This window comes from Coloeus monedula (assembly GCF_965178545.1).
Source record: "Coloeus monedula genome assembly, chromosome: 24".
NCBI classification, from domain to species: Eukaryota; Metazoa; Chordata; class Aves; order Passeriformes; family Corvidae; genus Coloeus; species Coloeus monedula.
Window position 1 is genome coordinate 3,557,494 of NC_138804.1, and position 20,616 is coordinate 3,578,109.

Below are 20,616 nucleotides of genomic sequence, written 5' to 3' on the forward strand. Positions count from 1 at the left end.
ATCTTCCTCACTCTGCACTGGTGGTGATGAGCTGAGCAGATGGCACAATAAACTATAATAAACTGCGTAATAAGTGAGCAGCACCAAACACAACCAGCACGGGAAAATAACTGGCAGGAGACAATGAGCTCCTTCTATTGCTTCCTGTAATAATCCCTCCCAGGCTTTCCAAGTTCTCTGAGCATTTCCCTTCATTTTGCATCAAGCAGGCTGCAGGAGAAGGCTCTTGCCTTGTGCTCAGTTTCTCATCCCTTCAGGGATTTATTTAATCTGTGTGGTGGTGTTGTGCTGAGCTGATAGGAGCAACACTTCCACCGGCTGGTTTTTAGCAGCTCTGTGAGAGCCTTTTCCTCTGCCTCATATTGACCCTGAAACCCAAAGGCACTTGGGAATGAGGAGGAGCTGGGGCGAGCAGCAAGAATGCCAGTGGAGGAACTTGTGGAGGAAGAAAGGACAGAGCCTAAATGAATGGAAAATCACTGACATCTGGCTTAAAGTCCAAGAATTGCAGACGGTGCTGGGGAAAGGACAGAGGATGCCGTCCCTCCTGGCTGGGCCTGGCTGGGAGAGCCACAGGTACCAATCTGGATGGAGGGGGAAGAGGGAAGAGAGAAGAAGGAAGCGGGAACAAGGAAGAAGCCTGGGGCTGTGCAGCTGCAGGGAAAGGTACAGAATTGTCAAGCACCAGCCTGGGCCTGGCGCTGCATTCGGCACCGCCCCTTCTCCTCCTGTACCATTTGTTCGTTCTTACCCACAGCCACTGTTTGGTACTTCCAGTTTTTCTGTGAAAACTCCATTTTCTGTAGAAATCCAACGGTGTCCTTGAAGGATGGGCATGCCGTAGCTTTTAGTGTGGCTGTGGATTGTGGCCCGAGGGAAAGCTGCACCCCAGTGTGGGGCCACCCCACACCCATGGGCTCCACGGCAGCCACTTTGCTTTCCCCCTCGTCCCCGCTCACCTGCTTGAGGATCTGAGCTGCCATCAGGTGGCTGCAGTCGAAGATGATGCGAAATTCCCTGCCCCGCTTCATCTCCTTGAGCAGCGGCCGGGCATCGTCGGTGTCCAGCGGGAGCTGGCGGATCTTCAGGCGGATGTTGTAGCGGGACGGGGCCATGATGAGCTCCTGCAGCCGTATGAGGCCTTCAGGTATCACATAGAGACAAACCCACAGTGTTACAGGTCTGCCTTCCCCACGGGCTGGGCCACAGCAGCTCAGTGCTTCCCCTGTTCCCCATGGAATGAGACCAGGACCTCCTTCCCTCCCTCCCTCCATCCATCCCACCCTCAAATGGCCATTGCTAAAGGGTATCAAAGCCAAGGTGTCACACGTCAACCATTAACCCCAGAACAGCTCTTCTAGGACAGAATGGCTTTTCCTGGTGCTTCCCTGCCACTGCTGCAGCCAGTAGAGCTGGATGGGATCCCTGCACTAGGTAGGAAGGGGAGAACAGCAGGTTGGTCCTAACCTCTGACACTTCTGGGATCACAAAAAAATTTTCTTAAGCAGATGTGCCCTTGAGAAAGGACAGGATATGATAATCAGCTACACAACAAATTAAAATCTGCATATTTACCACGCACAGCAGCAAAAGGAAAAAGTGACTATGCGCTTGGATTTATGAGTTGCGTAGATCGTAACGGTCACTTAATCACAACTTGTAACTTCCTACTACCCTCAGAATTCATTCCTGTTTCCTGTGCAAGGCAAAGAGCCATGGTGGATGCAGCTGAGCAGGAATTATTGGAATCTGGTGTTGCAAGGAGAATTTCAGCAGATGCCTATTGCAAAAGGGAGAAGCGTGTCCCTCTGCATAGTAGAAGAAACACATTAGAATATGCCACGAAGGGAACATACTGTGACCCACATTTGCAAAACAGGAATGTCAAACTGTGTTCTCATCAGCCCTCCCCTAAAGAAACCATTTGGTTTAGTGAAATTAGGTTGGACAGGCTATCCAATGTGGCTTTTGTTTTTTGGGGGGGGTCTATATCTAGTGCTGTGCAGTGCTTTGCTTTGTTTAACCATCAACAGATTTCCTTACATGAAGAACTTTGCCAGCTCTGTGTTACAGAATTATCCAGAAAACAACAAACTTTCCAGAACTGCTTTTGGTTTTAGCTGGGAACTGCTCCCTCCATGGCCACTGCAGACAGGGGCTTTTCTGGTGCAGAGGGGCACCACAGTCCCAAAAGAGCCAGGATGAGATGGTCACCCCATGTCAATGAACCCCCCCATGACCCTTTGCCAGCTCATGGAGCCAGGAGTTCCCCACTTTCTGAGAGCTTTGTGAATGAAATGCTGAGAAAGATCCCAGGGCCTCCCACAGCACCATTCAGAACTCCTGGGAACCCGTCACTGCACGCGGCATCATTTGGCTCCTGAGAGGGTTCATTGGGAAAGTTCCCAAAGAGACCCAAACCAGAAAATCTCCAGGATTCCTTCTTTAACCCCTCCTTTACCCACCTGTGCTGTCGTCGTACACCACCGTGGCTGACCTCCATTTCAGATACTGCACAAGGTCCAGGATGGCGTGGCTCAGGGAAGCATAATCAGGATACAGGTTGACATAGAAAGTGTCCTTGTTATCCAAAGGGTGGTGCTTCCATCGGAGCTGTATGTGGGGGACTTCCAGGGCATTGCAGATAGACTGGACTGCATTGGTGCAGGAGCCTTGGGAAGGTCCAAATATTGCAACGACCCCCAGAGCGAGCTGGTCACAGGCTGGAGGGGGAAGGGAGGGAAGTTGTCAGCAAAGCCTTGGGGGGCTGAGTGTGAGGCAGCCCTGGGCACAGCCCTGCTGCTTGCCCTGGGCTGGGGCAGTGGGTAGACAGACACTTCTGGGCACTGACCCAGCACTGATATTGGGTAATTACAGCAGGGAGGAGGCACAGAGAGAGAGAGGAGGAGTTATGCCAGGTGGGTCTGGACCAGTGGGTGGAGGCACAGAGGAGTCCCAGGCTCCTCTGAGGGAGCCGCCAGCGCAAAACCATTTGAAAAGGGACAGGGGGTCACTGGGCTGGCTGGGAGCAGGTAGCTCCCTCCTGGTGATGTCCCTCCAGCAGCAGCCAGCTCAGGCAGCAGGTTTCCTTTCTCCCCAACCAGAATCAAACTCCACGAGCCTGCAGGTCACCAGCTCGCAGCCTTTGCTGTGCAGTCCCTCCCCTTCGGCAATTCAAGTGTGCTGCTGTTATCCAGTAATCAAAAGTGACTGTTATTAAGAGAACAGAACATCCATGCGATGGATGTGAACACTGCCAGCAATACAGTGACACAAACACAGGCATGGCCTCCAGACCTTCGCTCAGGATTAGAGCAAATGCTGAAAGGAGTTTTGTGAGGTTTTCAGAGGGAAAAAAGGTAGTTGTTCCCCCATTAAAATGCCTCTGGAAGGTCAGCTCCGGCAGGAGTTCTCATCCAGATCACTGGTGAGAGCAGGACAGAACAAGCTGCTGGTCTGGAAACCAGACCTTTCGTACGCTGAACAAATGGCCACAAAGCTGCTCAGAAGTTTGCTCTGCTCTTACCTTTCTTAGTTGCTTCAAAGCTGTCGTGGAAGTGTATCCTCTGGATATCATAGGTTAGGGTTGTGTTGGGCAGCAAAGTTCTGTTCCTGTTAATGATGTTGGCGGAGAATCGGAAGGCATGTTCCTCGGCACTCATCACCTGCGGGTTGGGGCCATCTGCGTACTCAAAGATTCCTCCTGCAAGATAAAAAAATCCACCTTTGAGCTGCAGTTTGTTTCATAAACTTATGCAGCAAGGATGAGAAAACTCTTGGAACGTTTGCAGATGGAGCAGGGCTTGCTTGAGGACCTGTCCTGTACTGAAATGAAGACATGAGGACTTGGGATTTTCTTACATCCTGATGCACCTGAGAATGTTCAGGATGGCAGCTTTGTGGGTCAATAAGAGGCAGTTTAAAGTCTTGGAATATTTTTATGAGCCAGATAAGTGGCTTCCCATAAAACTATAGGACCAGACCTTGGGAAGTGGACAGGCTTATTGCCCAGCTGCAGGGAGGCTCCAGGTCTGTGCTCTGAGGAGTTACTGGGTACAAAATTGGCACTGCCCTCCTCTTGAAATCCTCCTGCCTCATCACCCACCTCTGGTCCTCGCACAGGAGACAGGCAGGGCAATGCTGCTGATGGCTATTTTTAGTGCCATTTTCAGTCCCCTTCTCCTGTTTTATTGTTCCTCATGTTTAGTTCTCCATGTTCTTAATTCAGGCCAGCAGAGACTTCTGGATCTGCCTACCCTACAGCTCCTCTGCTCAGTAATGCATATCTCAGATGCAGCTTTCCTGTGTCCAAAAGTTGTTAATGCCATTACACCTCCCCAAGGGCAACAAGCTCATGTCGCAGCATCGCTGGGTTTTTTGGCTTCGTGTCTGTGAGTCTTGTCCTCAGTTCCCACTGACAGCCACGCTAACTGGAGTGACTTGGTGCAGGCATGGGTTATGTAACGATGTGTCCTTGTCTCTGAGATGCAGGAGCCATCCCGCGCCCCTCGCAGAACCACAGAAAGACACAAACCTTGCTCTATCTTATTCAAAAGTAAACCAAAATAATTAATGGATGAGTGAGATAAGCAAGTACAATTGGTAACAGATGGTCTCAGGGTTCATTAGCAGAAGGAAAATCTTCCTCTTCAATTTAAGATAGTCTTCAAATGTTTTGTTGTCGACAACAGATGTCTGCTCAGCCCTCCTGGCCTTCAGGCAACACCATGAATCCTTCTCCAGCAGCCGGAGCACATTTTCTATAGTTTTGTGGCAGTTTGGTGTTAGCCAGGAGTGCCAGTTTGGCCAGAGACACGCTGACAGCTTCGCTGACGGCCGTGCTCTGGGTGTCCTCCCAGGAATGTGACCAGAGCCATGGAGTGGATGAAGGACAGGAGTGATGGTTGGAGATGTTCTCAGCAAGGAAGCAGAAGGACTTGCAAAAGGCCTTTGACTTTCTGTTCCCCTTGATCGTGACAAGTCCCTTTCCTCCTCTTCCTCTGCAGTCTTCGTGCATCTGTGTCCCCAGTCGTGAATTGAGTGTGGGAATTAATTTACATTCATAGACATAAAAAAGTTTGAGCTGTTCCCTGCATGTCTCTGCTAGAAAAAACCACTGAACTCGGTGCTAATTTTGGTAATAGGCAGAAGAATAAAGAAAAAGAGGCTGAATGCTCATTCTGGAGCGTCATTTCAGTCTCACGTGATTTTCAGCCAGTCACTCATGGGCAGGTTTTCAATCCAGAATGCTGAACAGCGTAGGCAGGAGTGTAGCAGAATTGTCCACGTGCCTCATTCTCACTGGATTATGCCAAAACATTTGGGTTTTGACTGGTGCAAAGAAAAATTATTCATCCACATCAAAGTTTGCACATGCTAGCAGCCAATTTAAGTTTCTTAGGGCAGAAGAAGGTTCATATACATCAGACACAATAAACAAAACTAATGTGAGTCTGAGATTCACTCCTGTCTTTCTGTTCAAAGCTTCACTGTCCAGACTGTTTAGAAAGGGATTTTTTGTTTTACAGCATCATCCTGAAGTGATAACTGATTCATGTTACATTGATTATCCACTAGCTAGCATTAGGCTTTTTCCCAGCCCAGCACTTTCAGAGTTGCGCTGGAGCATGTCTTATTATGAGAGAGTATAGAGGGGCTGGGTATGTGGATTATCGGTGTTTGATCCTAAATAAATTCCCATTCCAGACATCCAACTATACATAGTTGGATATAATAGGCTTTTTGACAGGAAAGAATTTTCTGTGCAGCCACCCAGTACCTTGAGTTCAGGGCCAGGCGATGAGAGAGCTGACAGGCAGAAGGGATGCATTTCTGTGTATTTCCCATTGCTGGGAGCACACCGGGAATACACTGAGACATTGGGAATCTCCCACAGCTGCCGAGGTGCTGAGGGCAACCACCACATGCCCCAGCCTGGTCTTTGCTCCAAAACTGGGGAGACTGGGAGCAGCTGATGTGAGATCTGCACTGCTGGCACAGCGCATCCCGTCGGATCCTCACATCCCACACTGCCGTCCCTCTTGGCTGCTGCGCCGCTCCTTCAGAGACGTTCATTCCCATCATTATTTAAAGAGCCTAATAACTAGCTTGAAACAGCTGATTAATGCATAATCTTCATCATGATTACACAGCATAACTGGCATTAATTTGCAAAGCCAGCTAATTATGAAAATAATTGTTGCAGTTCTTCCATTTGAGCAAAATGGAGACGCTCAGCTCGTGGTATTGAGAGTGTGAGAGATGTGACATCAGCTGGCTGATGGCCTGGCTGGGGGACCCCTGGGGTCCCCTGCAACCCTCAGCAGGAGAGATGAAGGAGCAGGGCTGGGCAATCTGCTGCTGAGGGCTGGGCAGTGGTGGGTAGCTCCACTGCAAGTGATCCCACATGGGCCTTGGGCAGAAACCTCATCTGGCTTCACTCACAAATGAGAATCATTGGGTGTGGAAGTCCACAACAAAACAGTCTCCACTTTTACACACCACCTGCCAACAAATCCCACCTGAGAGAGGAAAACTAAAGCTCCTTTAGTGTTGCTGTCCCTCCCTAAACCTCTGCCCTATTTTGGAAGCTAGTTCCAGTGCCTTGGAGATCACTGGATGCTCTGTGGTGCTCGTGGCCTTTCCCCCTATTTCCTGTCTGTGCAGGTCTCAGCTTCTCATTCCTTCTTTCTTTCCCTCCCATTGCTTGGCAGAGAGATAAAAGATGGCCGTGACAAGGTCTGCCATGCTTTGTGACATCCTCCTGAGGTTTGTGAGAGGATTAGCTGCCTGATTTATCTGTGCTGTTCCTTGACCAGTCAATAGAGCCCGTGGACTCCCCACTGCAGCGCCATGTGCTGTTCAACCCCTGCTGAAGTTTATCAATTCAGGTTGACTTTGTTTGCATAGATATTTTTCCCTGGAAACCCTCCTTTTATGCATGTTTGTAGTGCCTTTGGTGCAGTGGGATCTGGGACTGGAGTCAGCCTTGTAGGAGATGCCTCACACAAGCTGTTGATGAAGGCTTTCAACCCTTATCGCTTACTTTTCCATAGTTTTTTATGAAGTCATCCATTATTATATCTGACTTCTTGGGTTTTAAAATCAATCCCAGGCAGGTTAAATAATTATTCAGTTGTCTTTTACTCTTAAAGCAGACTAATTGCTCTCTGGAGAGTGTCAACCAGCATATGGGAAAACACACTAATTACAATCAACTTCATGTCTGACTGGTTTATGTTATTTTATTTGATGACCTCGACATTGCTGCTAAGGTGAGGAGTTTCCAAAATCTGAAATGAAATTCCAGAGCAAATGCCTGAAACTCCCTTTGGATCTAGACCAGAGGAGCAATAGTGGGGCCAGGCTGGCAGAAGGAGCCTGGCCTGGCACAAGGGGAAGTTTGGCTGAAAACCACAGGGGGTCTCACTTGGAGTAACAGAACTTGAGCCTCTCTTTAGGGTAAGACCTGGATCCCACAGAACACCTAAAATCCCTTTGATGACAATCAGAACAGGCCCAGGTCTATCTGCATCCAGCAAAGCTGCACTGCATTCCTCTGTCCCCAGGGGTGGTGCTGGAAGACCTTGGGAATGGCCCCAGAATGGAGCTGGAAAGACACCTGGACAATGAGCTGGGAACCATCCTCCACTACTCCAGTGATCCCAGAACGTGGCTGCATGGGCTCAGTGCCAGTGCAGTTATTTTTAGCTTTGTCAAGAGCTAAGTCAAGAAGGAGAATATATTTTAGGTTTTCATTTCTCCCTTCTTTTGCTTTTTACCAAAACAAACAGCTTCATTTTCAGAAAGAAAATTCCAGCAGCCCTCAGCGTGTGGTGTGATCTCTTATCTTCTACTCCTTATAAATCATGGAGTTATTTAGCTTTGAAGAACAACTATTTCTGATAACACTTTTCTCTCCCCCGCTGACAGTGTTGTTCACACATTTAGACAGCTCTGACAGCCTCTTTCCGTGTGACATCCGGGAAGAAATACCTGGTTTGAGACAGCTCTTACCGAGGATGGAGCCAGCGGAGCTCCGCAGGGACACGGGAGCTCCCGTTCCCTCTCACAGCCCTTCCATGCCCAGAGCTGTATTTTTTGTGGTTTTTTTCTCTGAGGTTATAAAATGTTTTTCCTCTTGCCTTCTGAGGCATGGGATTTGCCCTCTTCTGAGGACAAATCACGCTGTTTTGGGGACAGTATTAGCAAATGGGCTGATCAGGATAGGTACACAGAATTGAGTGCCTGTTCCTGCAGGATGCTGCTCCACAGGTCCCTGAGGTAGAGAATGGAGAATCTGTGGAGAGTCTTCCTCACAGAATTGTCTCCCTGGGAAGGCTTGGAGAACGACACTGCTGCTTGGCTGACAAGTCCAGTGGGGAGAATCTCAATGTCATGGCCCAAGTCCCCTGAGAGCTGCTGTTTATACAGCAGCATTATGTAGAGAAATGAGACAACACTGCTGGGAAGTGAAAGAAAGTTCCCAGGAACATGAGGTTGTGACTGGGAATGGGGCTTCAACTCCCAGAGCTTGCCCACCCTGAGGGACTGTGACAGTCTCAGGTGCAATAACAAGGATGCAGTGAGAGCAGCAAAATCCAGAAGGTAATAAATATCAGCAAAACAAAAAGGGAAAGCAATGACAGATTTATTCAGAAGTCTCTCCTTGCACCTTCCCCCAAGGAGATGCTACTGTGAAATGCTCTGCGAGCATGCTCCAAGGAGCTGGTCCTGTGCTCAGCCCAGCATGGAGCAGAGCCCCCAGGTCTGGTGTTGATGCCAGCTGGTCCCAGAAACAAACCCACCCTATAAACTGATGAGTGAGGAAAGCAGTGCCAGGAGCTCTGGGGGCTCCCACCCTACCAGAGCCCTTGTTACTCCTGGGAAGCCCTTGCTGACAGAGAGGTGCGGTGGATCCCCCTGCCCCAGCCCTCCACAGGCTCCCATCCAGCCCTATGTGCCAGATGGCAGCATCCTGGGATGTGCCCTGCAGCAGGACCACGGAGCCGCTCCATGCCAAGGCAGTAAGCACAACTTGAAAACTGATTGAAACAAACCTTCTGGGAAGGAGCTGAAAATAATTCCCGCGGTCTGTCAGTGGGTTCTTGGTTTTGACAGAGAGGCAGGATCTGAGTCCTTGTCCCCTTCAACTGCTGCTGATCATGCACTGGCCCTGTCACTTCAGCATGGCACTGCTTAATGTGATGCAGCACAACCACGGATCCAAAGCAATTTCAGGCTTCATCAACACGCATCACGCAAGAGAGCCCCTGTGCAGGGCTCGGCGGCCTGGGGACTGAGCTGGCCCTGCCCATGGGAGCTCCTCGCTCTGGATGCTGATTGCTAAAAACCCAGGAGCAGGATCTGCCTGCAACACAGGGAGAGGATTAACCTCAGAGCCGCTGTGTCTGGATCACTTACGCTCACACTCTGCCTGCGTTCACTGTGTGTCTCTTACAAAGGCACCAGCCTGTCCCTGAGCTGCTCCCACCCTGGCAGCTTCCTTGGCTCTCAGGTCCAAGGCATTTCCACCTGTTTTTTCTGAGGACCCCAGTTTCATGCTGCCTCCATGGGCTGATGAAGCCCATGACATACCTGCCCATCCATGAACTTTCCCTGGGTCCACGATACCCTACAGAGAGATGGAGCCAAGTAGGGGCTGTGCACAGCCCCTGTGGGCTTGGGTTTGGGCGTTCCTGAACTCTCCAGCACACCTGACTGGATTTGCTCCCCAGCATCCTTCCAAGAGGCAGAACGTGGAGCTTGAATCGCCCGTGAGCTCAGAGGAGGGACAGGCACAGTGGGGTGGCTGATCCCCACAGCGTCCAGGAGCTTGCTGTCCCCAAACAAACACCCTCAAACGTGATCAGGAACATTTCTATTTCAGCTGCTGTGACTCTGCATCGTGGGGCCAAACCTGAGTGGGAACAGTCCCGCTGTCACCACCCTGCCACAGCCCCGACACTGGTCACTCTGGGGGTGTCCCTCAGACCCCACGGTGGCTCGTAGAGGAGCTGATGGACAGAGATACATTCCCAGTGCCTCTGATTCCACCACATGGTGCAGCAGGAGGAAGAGCCAGGTACTTGCTGAGTAATGCCAAGAAAATGAATTCAACCAGAAAATCAGATCCGCAAAGTGTGAGTGTGTCCCGCGAGGAGGGATTTCCCGCCTGCCAGGACAGAAATCCCATCACAGCAGGTTGATCCATTCCCAGGAGACGGTGTCTCCTTCTTTTCTCATTCTGGTATTGAATATGCAAAATCCTATTTCATTTGCTCTGAATTAGGCACTTCATGTCACAGGGGGTGACATTCTTCTATGTATAAGCTGCTTAACAGATGAGCAGTCAAGTGGCAAAGCAATACATTATTAATGCTTCTGGTTAAATTAACTGATTAAAACCACTGGAGCTAAAATGTATGTATCAGCACTTTACTCGCACTAAACGAGGAATTAATGGAACATGGCGGGTTGTGTTTTTAATGAGCAGTAGATAGGGAAGGTCTGGAAAGGTTTGTCACTGCTCCTAGGGATGACCTGTTGCATCCTCAGCTGGACGCTGGCACTGCTCGTCCCCATGGGCCAAGGCATGGCCAGGGCATGGCAGAACAGGGCATGGCAGAACAGGCTGTGACTCCTAGAAGCAAACTTCTCCTCATTGCAAGACCTCCTCGTTTGGCCTAATTGGCAGCGTTTCCTCTGCCATGCTTTGAACAAGCTGTTCTGGTGTTGCACGTTTGACATCTGAGGAAGAGCGTTTACCACAGTGGCAGAGCGTAACCCCGACCAAAGGAGTGGATCAAAGCGCTAATCTGAGATCAAAAGCCTTCAGTGGTGCTACAGCAGAAATAAATTAAGTTAGCAACAGATTTCTTAATGATATTTAAATTTCTAATTTGCATAATACATGATTAAAATGAAATGGGCTTTTTTTCTTTTTTTTTTAAGCAGGCTCAATTAATTTAAAAAAAGAAAGCAGCATCATACTCTCAGAGGAACAGATTCCCATCAAGATAAAGGCAAGGAAAATGCCACAAAACTTTTAATTTACCGAATATTCAGCTCAGGAAATGCAAATCTCCCAAAGTGACTGTGAAGTTGCAGCCTGAGACCTCCCCTAGGGGCAGATCTCCCAGTGACCCCCAATCCCACCGTTGCCCTCAGCACTGGCTGGGAAAGGCTCCCACAGGCTCTGAGTGGCTTATTTCTCTGCAAAAGGGAGATCTGGCAGCTTTGGGATACTTGTGCTTGTCTTGTTATCACTATGGGACGCCTCACCAGGTATCTGGGCTCCCTGGGATTATTTACCAGTTCACATTTGTGTGTGAGCTGCCACAGGCACAGAATTAAACCGTGGGGTCAATGTCAGCCTCCACCTCACTGCCAGGGAGGGGTAGCTGGACTGGACTGTGCCATCAGCCCCAGGCTCCCCCATGCCTACCCCTGCCCTCCTGCTCTGGGCAATGGGCCCCTCCTCCCCAAAACCTCACTGGAACAGTCTAAACTCAGCAGATGTGTGCTGGGAATCACTGATGGCTGGATAAATCAGGCGCACTCAAATGTCACTTCTATGGCAGTGCTTTGGGCTGAGATCACGTGTTACACTGTAATATATGGGGGAAAAAAGGATTTGAAAGCTTCAAATTATTGCAGATCTGTGCTACAGGGTTGAGGTGACGCAGCTGGAAGTGTATTTTCTGTGGCGTTTCACTGCCCTGTGGAGGGATCTGGGGTGTGCATCAGGGCACGGCTTGGGCCAGGTATGGAGCAGGGAGTGAGGCCACCCTGAAATATAAATCCCAGCACGTGCCAGGAGTGACCAGCTTCTAACAAAGCCTGCAGGCTAATAGAATACTCTGGATTTCTCTTTACTCTGTGCTGGAGAGCTGAGGGCTGGCCTGTGTCCCCCTGCACACACTCCCCCGTTTGGGGCTCCCCACCCAGCAGCACTCCCACTGAGCAGGTGAGTATTTTTCCCATTTATCCCAGTGCAAACTGGATCCAGCTGGTTCATTTGTGAAAATTCACTGTAAACTGAATACAGGGCGCTGGAAACCAAAACCACTTCTTTTGGGAAAAAAAATTGCCTTCTCAGGTAAACTGGATTTTGCAAATCTCTGAGCTCTGCACTGGGAGAGCCCATTGGCCGCACACAGACCTGCCAAACTGAATGAAAATGCCAGTTATTGTATGTTCATTAAATTCTTCTCCAATATTCATTGCTAAGACCCAGCTAATAAATGTTAATACCTACCTGGCATGTAGCATATATTAGACTTAAGAAACCTACATTAAATGCTGTTTTCCATCCACAGTGTAGCCAAACACCGACAGTCAACTGCTTGTTTCTCACTCTTGCATTGATGCTTCCAAAAATTGGAGCCTTGACTAAGACGATGCATTGAATGGCAAATGCAGTTCTGCAAATATTATGACATATTGTTTGTCATCTGCCCTAAATATTTAGCAGTTCCATTTTACAAGATTTTCGTGCCACATGCTGAGTATTTGCTCCTGATAGATGCTAAATTTGACTGATGGAATAGATTCCATTCAGGAGCTGACAGTCCCAAAGCCTTGTCAGGATCTTTGCTGTTGGCATCTTCTGTTTAAATGAAAGCAGAGAAGGAAAAAAAACACAGTATGCCCTGGGAAAATTGTTTCTGCTTAATCCCATCTCCTCTCCTCAGAAAATCCTTTTTGTAGAAAGAGATCAAAGGTCTGTAATAGATTTCAACAGGTCTCCAGGAAGTGCGGGATGCAGAGGGAGCGTGGGGCTCTGCAGGATTGACCTGCCCCTGCTGCTGGTGCCTGGGGCAGCCAAAGGTGTAATTGGGAGATTCAGAGACCGATTCTGCCTTTTCCTCTTCCTATTTTAATGTTTTAATGTTGTTAAGCAGAGGGAAAAACCAGACTTTGCCAGGATGTGGTGGTTGCCGGGCACAGGAGGTGGGGGCAGCACAGGGGCCTACACTGGAACTTGTTGAGAATAAAAGCTCACAATTTTTTACAAATTCCTTCCCAATCTACCTTAACTGATATCTTTTATGATGGGAAAGATCTGTCTGGGGAGGGCATTTTGTAAACCTACAATCTTCAATATATTTTATGAATTATTATTTTCCCTCCCTTTGTTTTAACCCTCCCCCCAATTTCTTAGTTTTCAATTCTGAATGCCCAGGGTAATTACAGCTGAAAGATTTGCTGGCTTAAAAGCAGCACTTTATTCCAGAGAATGAAAGGAAAAAAGGAACGACAAAAGGATCTGCTCTGAAAAATGCTTTCATTATTTTCCTGTCATCTGTACTCTTGGTTTACAAACAGCCACACACAGAGCAGGGGATGTGAAGGGACGTGCTGGACCTGCCCAGCAGCACGGCTCCAAAGGAATTCCACATTCCCTAAATGATCAAAACCAGATATTAAAAGCCTATTCTGTCTCACAGAGGAACAGGCTGCCCACGGAGGAGCAGCTGGCGTGGGGCTGTGCTGGCGCCATGGGCTGAGCACGTCACTGTGCTGGCCTCAGGGAGTGTGGCCGGGGCTCCCGGTCACCGTGCTGGGTGCCCTGCCTGCTCCCAGCCCTGCTGCCAGCCTGCCCTGGGTGTGGGTTTATCCTGCTCCTGCCTCTTTGCCCAGGGTCAGGGCTTGGCACGTGCCCTTGCAGAGCTGGGTATTCACAGCAGAACGGGGTCCTGATCCCATCTGTGCTGAGCTCTGCTCCCATGGGAAAAGGGCTTTGGATTGTGCTGTGGGAGGGGACCAGACCCAAACACCATCTGGGGTTTCAGCTGCCCCATGCTGAGCTCTGGGGAGGGCAGGACCCCACTGTGGGCATCCTGCTCCGGAGAGGTGACGAGCACCATGTGCCATCGGCACCGCGTCAGTGCCATGGGCACCGTGTTCCTGCACAGAACTGGGGGCCACTACTCCAAAGGGTGATTCCACTATCAGAGGGACCTACTGCCAGTAAGCCCATTGCCAAAGGGATCCACTGCCAGAGTGATCCCATTGCCAGTGATCCCACCGCCAGAGTGATCTCATTGCCAATGATACCACTGCCAGAGGGATCCACTGCCAGAGTGATCCCATTGCCAGAGTGATCCCATTGCCAATAATGCCACTGCCAGAGGGATCCACTGCCAGTGATCCCATTGCCAGTGATCCCATTGCCAGTGATCCCACTGCCAGTGATCCCATTGCCAATAATGCCACTGCCAGAGGGATCCCATTGCCAGTAATGCCGCTGCCAGAGGGATCCACTGCCAGTGATCCCACTGCCACACTTACAGAGCTGAGTGTCTCAGTAGAAACTGAACCAAGTATCTGCTAATGAGGCTGAATATTCATTATTATGACTAAACACAGTGAATCACAAATTAAAATGGGTAAATTATTAATTGGTACATCAGAAAAGGGGGAATTAGAAAAACATTCCAATTCTACAGGAGGTGGAAGAGGAAAACTTTATTAAGAGATCCAAACCCAGTTAAAACTGGGTGTTAGTCATTGTGCAGTGCTTCACACACCCGTCTGTCACTCGTGACAGTGGATGTCACTGTGCCACTGGCAGCTCAGCACTGACCTGACCCTGTAACTGCTCACACCAACGCCAGAGCCTTGCTGTTTTGTGGAATTCAGAGATTCATCATCATGATCACCGTTTCTTTAACGCTAAGGACAGTGTTGCCTCTGCTCCGGTGTTATGAATTACCAAAGATTATGTGTTCAGTGGCTTCCATTGATTCATGCAGAGCTAATTAATGGGATACATTGCCCTATCATAAACATGAGCAATAACTCATGCCTCGTTAGCACCAATGAGCAAACTGCTCCAGGGAGCAGGCAGGCCTCTGGAAGGGTTAATGGATCTACTGACTGAAGTGTAACTTCTTTTTGTTCTGGAATAGGGTGTTTTTTCTGCCATTTCTTATATTTTAGGTGTGTCAGTATCTCCTTTGTAATGGTGTAAACTGGGAGCTGTAAATTGGGAGTAGCATGAATTCAGTGGAAGAATGGTTTGAAGAAGTTTGGGAAAAAGGGATACTGGTGAGTGAGAGATGCAAAAGGAGCTGAGCATGCACTTGAGCTGAATTTGACTTTAATTAAAAAGCATATTGAAGGAAGAGATTTCTGACAGGAAAACTGAGGAGTGAAGGGTTCCTATTTCCCACCCTATTTATAAATCAGTGAATACAAGCTGGCATCCTCCTCTCACAAGAGCTGTACAGTAAGCAGATTGTCTGGGGGGAAACCACATGAAGTTGGGCAAAACAATCCTCCTTCTCTTCCTCCCATGTGTGGGATGAGCAGCCAGGGAACAGCCCCATGGGGGTCACTGCTCCGTGCCTGGACATGGATTGGAATCAGGGAGTGTCCCTGACTTTACCTCTCATTTACAGGTAACTGCTGCAGAACTTGAATAATATCTTCAGTTTCAGAGTTAAGTGACAAAACCCAAGATTAATAAGTAGAACAGTCCATGTGAAAGCAAATGTGGAGAGGATGCTGCAGACACCCCCTGCTGCAGTGCCGAGCCGCTGGTTTATGCAGCACTTTCTTCTTGAGGCGTGTAATATATTTAAAGGCTATTTGGAAAAGATGCTTCTAGCATCTTCTGGCCCAGCAGTAAGTGGGACTGTGCTGGGCAACAGCACGTGAATCTGATTAGATGAAGTGCCGGGTCACTGCCACTTGTCCTCTGCAAAATCCAGAATTAAACTGCTGCAAACACAAGAGTCTCAGTAAGACCCCAGCAAGGGGGCTGGACAGGGGGCACAGGGGTTTCAAGTTGCATCCTCTTGACCTGAGCTTTGCTCTCCTACAGCTGCTATTGACCTTGGCTACTCTGCCAGGGTGAGTGTGTGCAGTTCCCTGGCTTTGTGGGATTTCCTTAGCTAAAATCAACATCTTGGGGCTGTAATAATGAGGATATATGAGGCACACTGGGAATCAGTGGTGGTGTTCCTGCTCCTACAATGGGCCTTGTTGCTGAAATATAGAAACAATGCAGAAAAGACCTGAAACTAAACCATAAAGTGAGATGGGGGTCTGTCCTTGCACCCCTCACTGCTGCCCTTGTCTTTGGAGCACGAGAGTGGCAGTTATGGGGATGCCCCAGTCATGGAGGTGACCTTGCCTTCCCTGGAGCACGGAGCACTGTGGATCTCCAGGCTTTGCTCAGGTCCCTCTCAGGCAAATACTTGTAAGAAATGCAGTGTGAATTATTTTACTTCTTAAATACTGTTTATGGAAATACTTCAAGGCCTGACCTAAGTCACATCTCACCAGACAATGAGTTGGGATAACCTAACCCGCTTAGTGCTTCGCTCGGCTTTGTAGTAGAAAGAGAATTCTCCAGCTTTATAGTGCAAAGGGAAAAACCAGACACCAGCTAAAAGGCAAGGGGAAAAGGGACGTGACTTTTAGAGCTTGCAGCAGTAGGATTAAGGCCCAGGAAGATGATTCTTTGCTCAAGATCAGCAGTGAGTTTGGGTACCCTGGCTCAGTGGGGATCCTCTCCCTCCTGAAGGAGAAAGTACTGTCTGGAGCTCCAGGCGTGATCCTTTCCCATCCTGCAGTAATAAAATGCTTCTACCCCAATAAACAGGAGTTAATTTCAGTGCATTTGAGCTCTCTGTTCAGTTTTGTGGATTTGGGAGGTTCTTCCGAAAGCATTCATGCTGAACTAAGAAATTTTTATTAACGCTTTCAAATGGAGATGAAAATGATGTGTTATCTAAGAGATGTCAGGCTTGATGAAACCAAAAATCCCACAGCTTCAACCTCTGTTCCTCCTGCTTTGTTTAGCTGAGCCTTAATGCAGTAATGATCCCGCAGTCCCCTTGGAGATGAAGACAGAAACCCTGACTGGATTAGCATGCGGAACTGTTTATTCCAACTGGGCTTCCTTTGCTCACAAGAGCTGCTCTGAACTTCATTCATTAACATGCTGCTAAAACAACTGGATGGGTTTCAGACTGAGTTTCATCTTTCCCTTCTCCCCTCACCTAAGGAAACCCACAACTCTTTCTTTCCTCCAGTAGAGCAGTCCAGACACAAAGCCCAGGAACAGCCAGGCTGATCTCTTTGGCAATTGCAGCCGGTCAATAGAATCCACTGGAAGGGTGAATATTGGAGTTGGTCAGAGATAACCCCACCCTCATTCCTTTATCCCTTAGTGAAGGGATGGCTGGCAGCACTCGCAGTTCAAGGCTCACCTTGGTGGTACAGGCAGGTGGTTCGGGGGCAGGTGGCTTTGGCCACCAAGGACGCCACAGCTCCTGTGTCACACGTGTGGCTTTGGCTGCTGACGATGTTGCGGCTCCCCTGCCCCACTCATGGCTCTGCTGGGGACACCAGACATGTCCCCATGGGCTGGTGGCTCGGCTCAGAGGGGGAGCAGTCACGGCTATGGGGTGTGAGCTGAGGAAGGGCCACAGTCATCAGTGCAGCCACATGTGTGCTGAGGTGTTGCTTTGTCCTTCGCAGATTTTATTGTTAATAATGTTGTTTTTATCTTTCCCTCCCAGAACTCAAAGCAGGGATTGTTGATCTTGCCCAAGTATATTTTGCTGGCAAATTTGAAACGCATTCTTACAGGGTATTTGCATGAATGTAAGAAACTTAATTTTTCCTTGTGTGTTCTTTGAATAATCCCTGCTTTGAAATGCTGAAACAAATACACACAAAGGTCTGGCTCTGCGGGAGGAGTGTAAGTGAAAGGTCACAGAAGAACATGGGAGTTGTCTGTGGAGTTAAAGGGATAAGCACAAATGCCTTTCTGAACTTCTCTCCACCTCTTGCTGCTCACCCACCCCCACTGGAAACACTTTTCCAGAGGAAGGGGGGAGACTTTTCTCTCTTCTGAATCTTTCTGCAAATTTTCATTTTTAAAGTGGAATCAGATACTAATAACTGTGCCTTTTCCTGGCTTAATACAAGGAATCCTCCCAGTGTCACAGCAGTATTAGAACCGATGCAGCCAATCCACTCCCTGGGTTTTCCTGTGACCTTTCAAGTCTGCACAGAGCTACACTTTGTATAAATAGACTAAAATAATAGTGAAGGATGTGGGTTGGTTCTTTAGTTTAGAAGCAAAAAAGGCTTTGCTTAGATAAACATGGCAATCCCATGCAGAAAGGTCAGAAACTGAGCCCCGTAGCCAGCGCAGGGGTTGGAATTAAATCCTGAATTGCCCTCTCAGAGTCACCTCACCACACCAGGCCCACCCTGGCCTGGATTTTGGCTACAGCATGGCCAGCATCCAATATGTGCTGGGCTTTGTCCCTGGTTGGGTTTTGCTGTGCTCTTTGGGAGCAGGCAGAGCCGTGCCTGTGGCACTCGGGCAGTTCAGCTCTCCAGGTGTGCAGAGCGGGTACTCGAGGTCTCCACGCCCACCCCACGCTGGGGTGGGAGTGCCCAAGCCAGGAGACCCCTCTGCCAGGGCACAGCTGTGTCCTACTTGTGTCCCTACTGCCGTGCTGTCTGTGCCTAGTAATGAGGAGGCATTTTGGGGCAAAGCACTGGGGAGTTGGTTTAATTAGCAGGTTACAAGGTATTTGTGCTTAAATTAACTGCAGCTCTATTTTCCTTCTATTGCACAAACTCAGTTAAAACACTAGCTACTGGTGCAGCCTCCTGACAGGGTCCTGGGCAAGAGGCTGTGGCTTCACCTGCCAAGAACCAGAGGCTGGCCTGAAGGTTGTGATGTGGGTGTGTAAAAAACACATGCAGTGGCTTTTCAGTAATTCTGTACAGGCTTTGGGCAGGGGGACAGAGTATAAACACGGCCATAAAATCACTGTAACATCACACTGCTCAATGACAATATCTACTCTAATTATGGAAAGCTCAGAGACATTCTCAAGAAGATATAAAATGGAAATGTAGGTCTGTGGATGGATCCAGGATGAATCCTGAGGAGACTGGGTAAAAGAAGTGAGTATTAATGAGTAGTACAGAAACAAGGACTTGAGGAAATTCAGCTATAAAAAGATGGGGAAAAGGGATTGTCCGTATAAGTAGGAAACAGCTAAAACAACAGACCGAAAGGGAGACATAAAGATGGAAATTGGGTAATAAATCTCTGCCCTCATCAAAGAAGAGACAATTCTATTGGAAAATAAAAATAACATTCTAGAACACAACAAAGTGGAATTTATAGTCCAATTAAAAATTCACAACTGAAAAAAACCAAACCTCAAATACTTTTTTTCCTACTTTAGGTAGAATGAAGTGAGAGCAGAGCATATGGCGGGGGCGGGGGCTGATCAGAAACTGGAAGGAAAGAATAGCTTGGATGTATAATTTATTCAGGACTTCTCCCTGCCTCCGAGGTGGTTTGCAAAGTCACAGGCTGCCCCAGAGCTGCTGCTTCCCCTGGTCCTGGAAGTCATTTGCTCTCCACCAGCTGAATGTCTGGCTCTGGTACTCCAACCTGAGTTTGAGAGACCATGGAAATGGAGCCCAGGGAAGGGTTTGCAGGGGATGGCTGTACTGTACGTGACAGGACTGTGTGGGAATCTTGTGGGTTTAAACCTGATGCTTTTAAACTCGTGGATGATGCAGTATTAGAACTGTGGGGACAGGATGGAGGCTTGTACCTGTAGTGGTGTTGTCAGAGGAAGCTGTGACAGGAGTCAGGAGCAGCCCTACAGATCTCATCCCCTGAGGAAATGCTGTGCCAGAGCATTAATGTGCCTACAAACCCATTGGAACAGCCTGATGACAACAGATTGTCTCATTATAGACCCCACAAAAACATCTTTAAGCACTGTAAAAAACAGAAGGGCAGGTCTGAGGATGAGCCTCTGACTCCCAAAGAACATGGAAACAGGGGAGAAACACCCATGTGCTGCACAGGGACAACACGTCCCTCTTGTCCAGTGCTGGTGGTGACAGAGGGGACGACAGAGGGGCTGTAGGGCTTCTGTGGGGAGAGAATCCCCGGGTCTGTGGGGGGACGGAGAGAGGAAAGCAAACACTCTTGTCATCACCAACGCTCCTGAAAACTCAGGGCAGCTTTTGCATGAGCAACAAATGCCACACTGGCCACACAAACCATCTGGAGCTCCCTGTGGGGATTCAATAAACTCCTGCAAATTGCTTCAGACATTTTCCACTCTCTCCACTCATTTTATGTGCAGAGTTCAGCGAGACAGTGTTTCCTATTCAAACACTACTTGTCACATATATTTGGGTCGTTTTTCTTCTCTCTGGCAGGACTTTGCTTTCCTGGTTCTTTAGTTTCCTGTGTGCCTTCCTGCCAGCCCTCAGTGTGGAGGGGCTGTGAGCAGTGGCACGGCTCGGGGCCAAGTGTGGGTACAGCAGTGTGGGGTACAGCAGTGTGGGGGTACAGCAGTGTGGGGTACTGTGGTGTGAGTGCAGCGGTGTGGGGTACAGCACTGTGGGGTACCGTGGTGTGGGGTACAGCAGTGTGGGTACAGCAGTGTGGGGGTACAGCACTGCGGGGTACACCGGTGTGGGGTACAGCACTGCGGAGTACAGCACTGTGGGGTACAGCAGTGCAGGGTACCGTGGTGTAGGGTACAGCACTGTGGGGTACAGCACTGCGGGGTACAGCACTGCGGGGTACAGCGGTGTGGGGTA

General features: G+C 49.0%; 1 protein-coding gene across 1 annotated transcript in view; it reads right to left on the reverse strand.

The window, feature by feature from the left end:
* The window catches only part of GRIK3 (glutamate ionotropic receptor kainate type subunit 3), a gene marked incomplete at both ends in the record, with an annotated part of 101,790 nt that overhangs the window by 43,172 nt on the left and 38,002 nt on the right, over positions 1-20,616 (reverse strand). Inside the window, 3 exons of the mRNA XM_082296705.1 lie at positions 960-1,141; positions 2,466-2,723; positions 3,527-3,703. Of these exons, the coding sequence (XP_082152831.1) occupies positions 960-1,141; positions 2,466-2,723; positions 3,527-3,703 (617 nt within the window). The remainder of the gene's footprint in view (positions 1-959; positions 1,142-2,465; positions 2,724-3,526; positions 3,704-20,616) is intronic.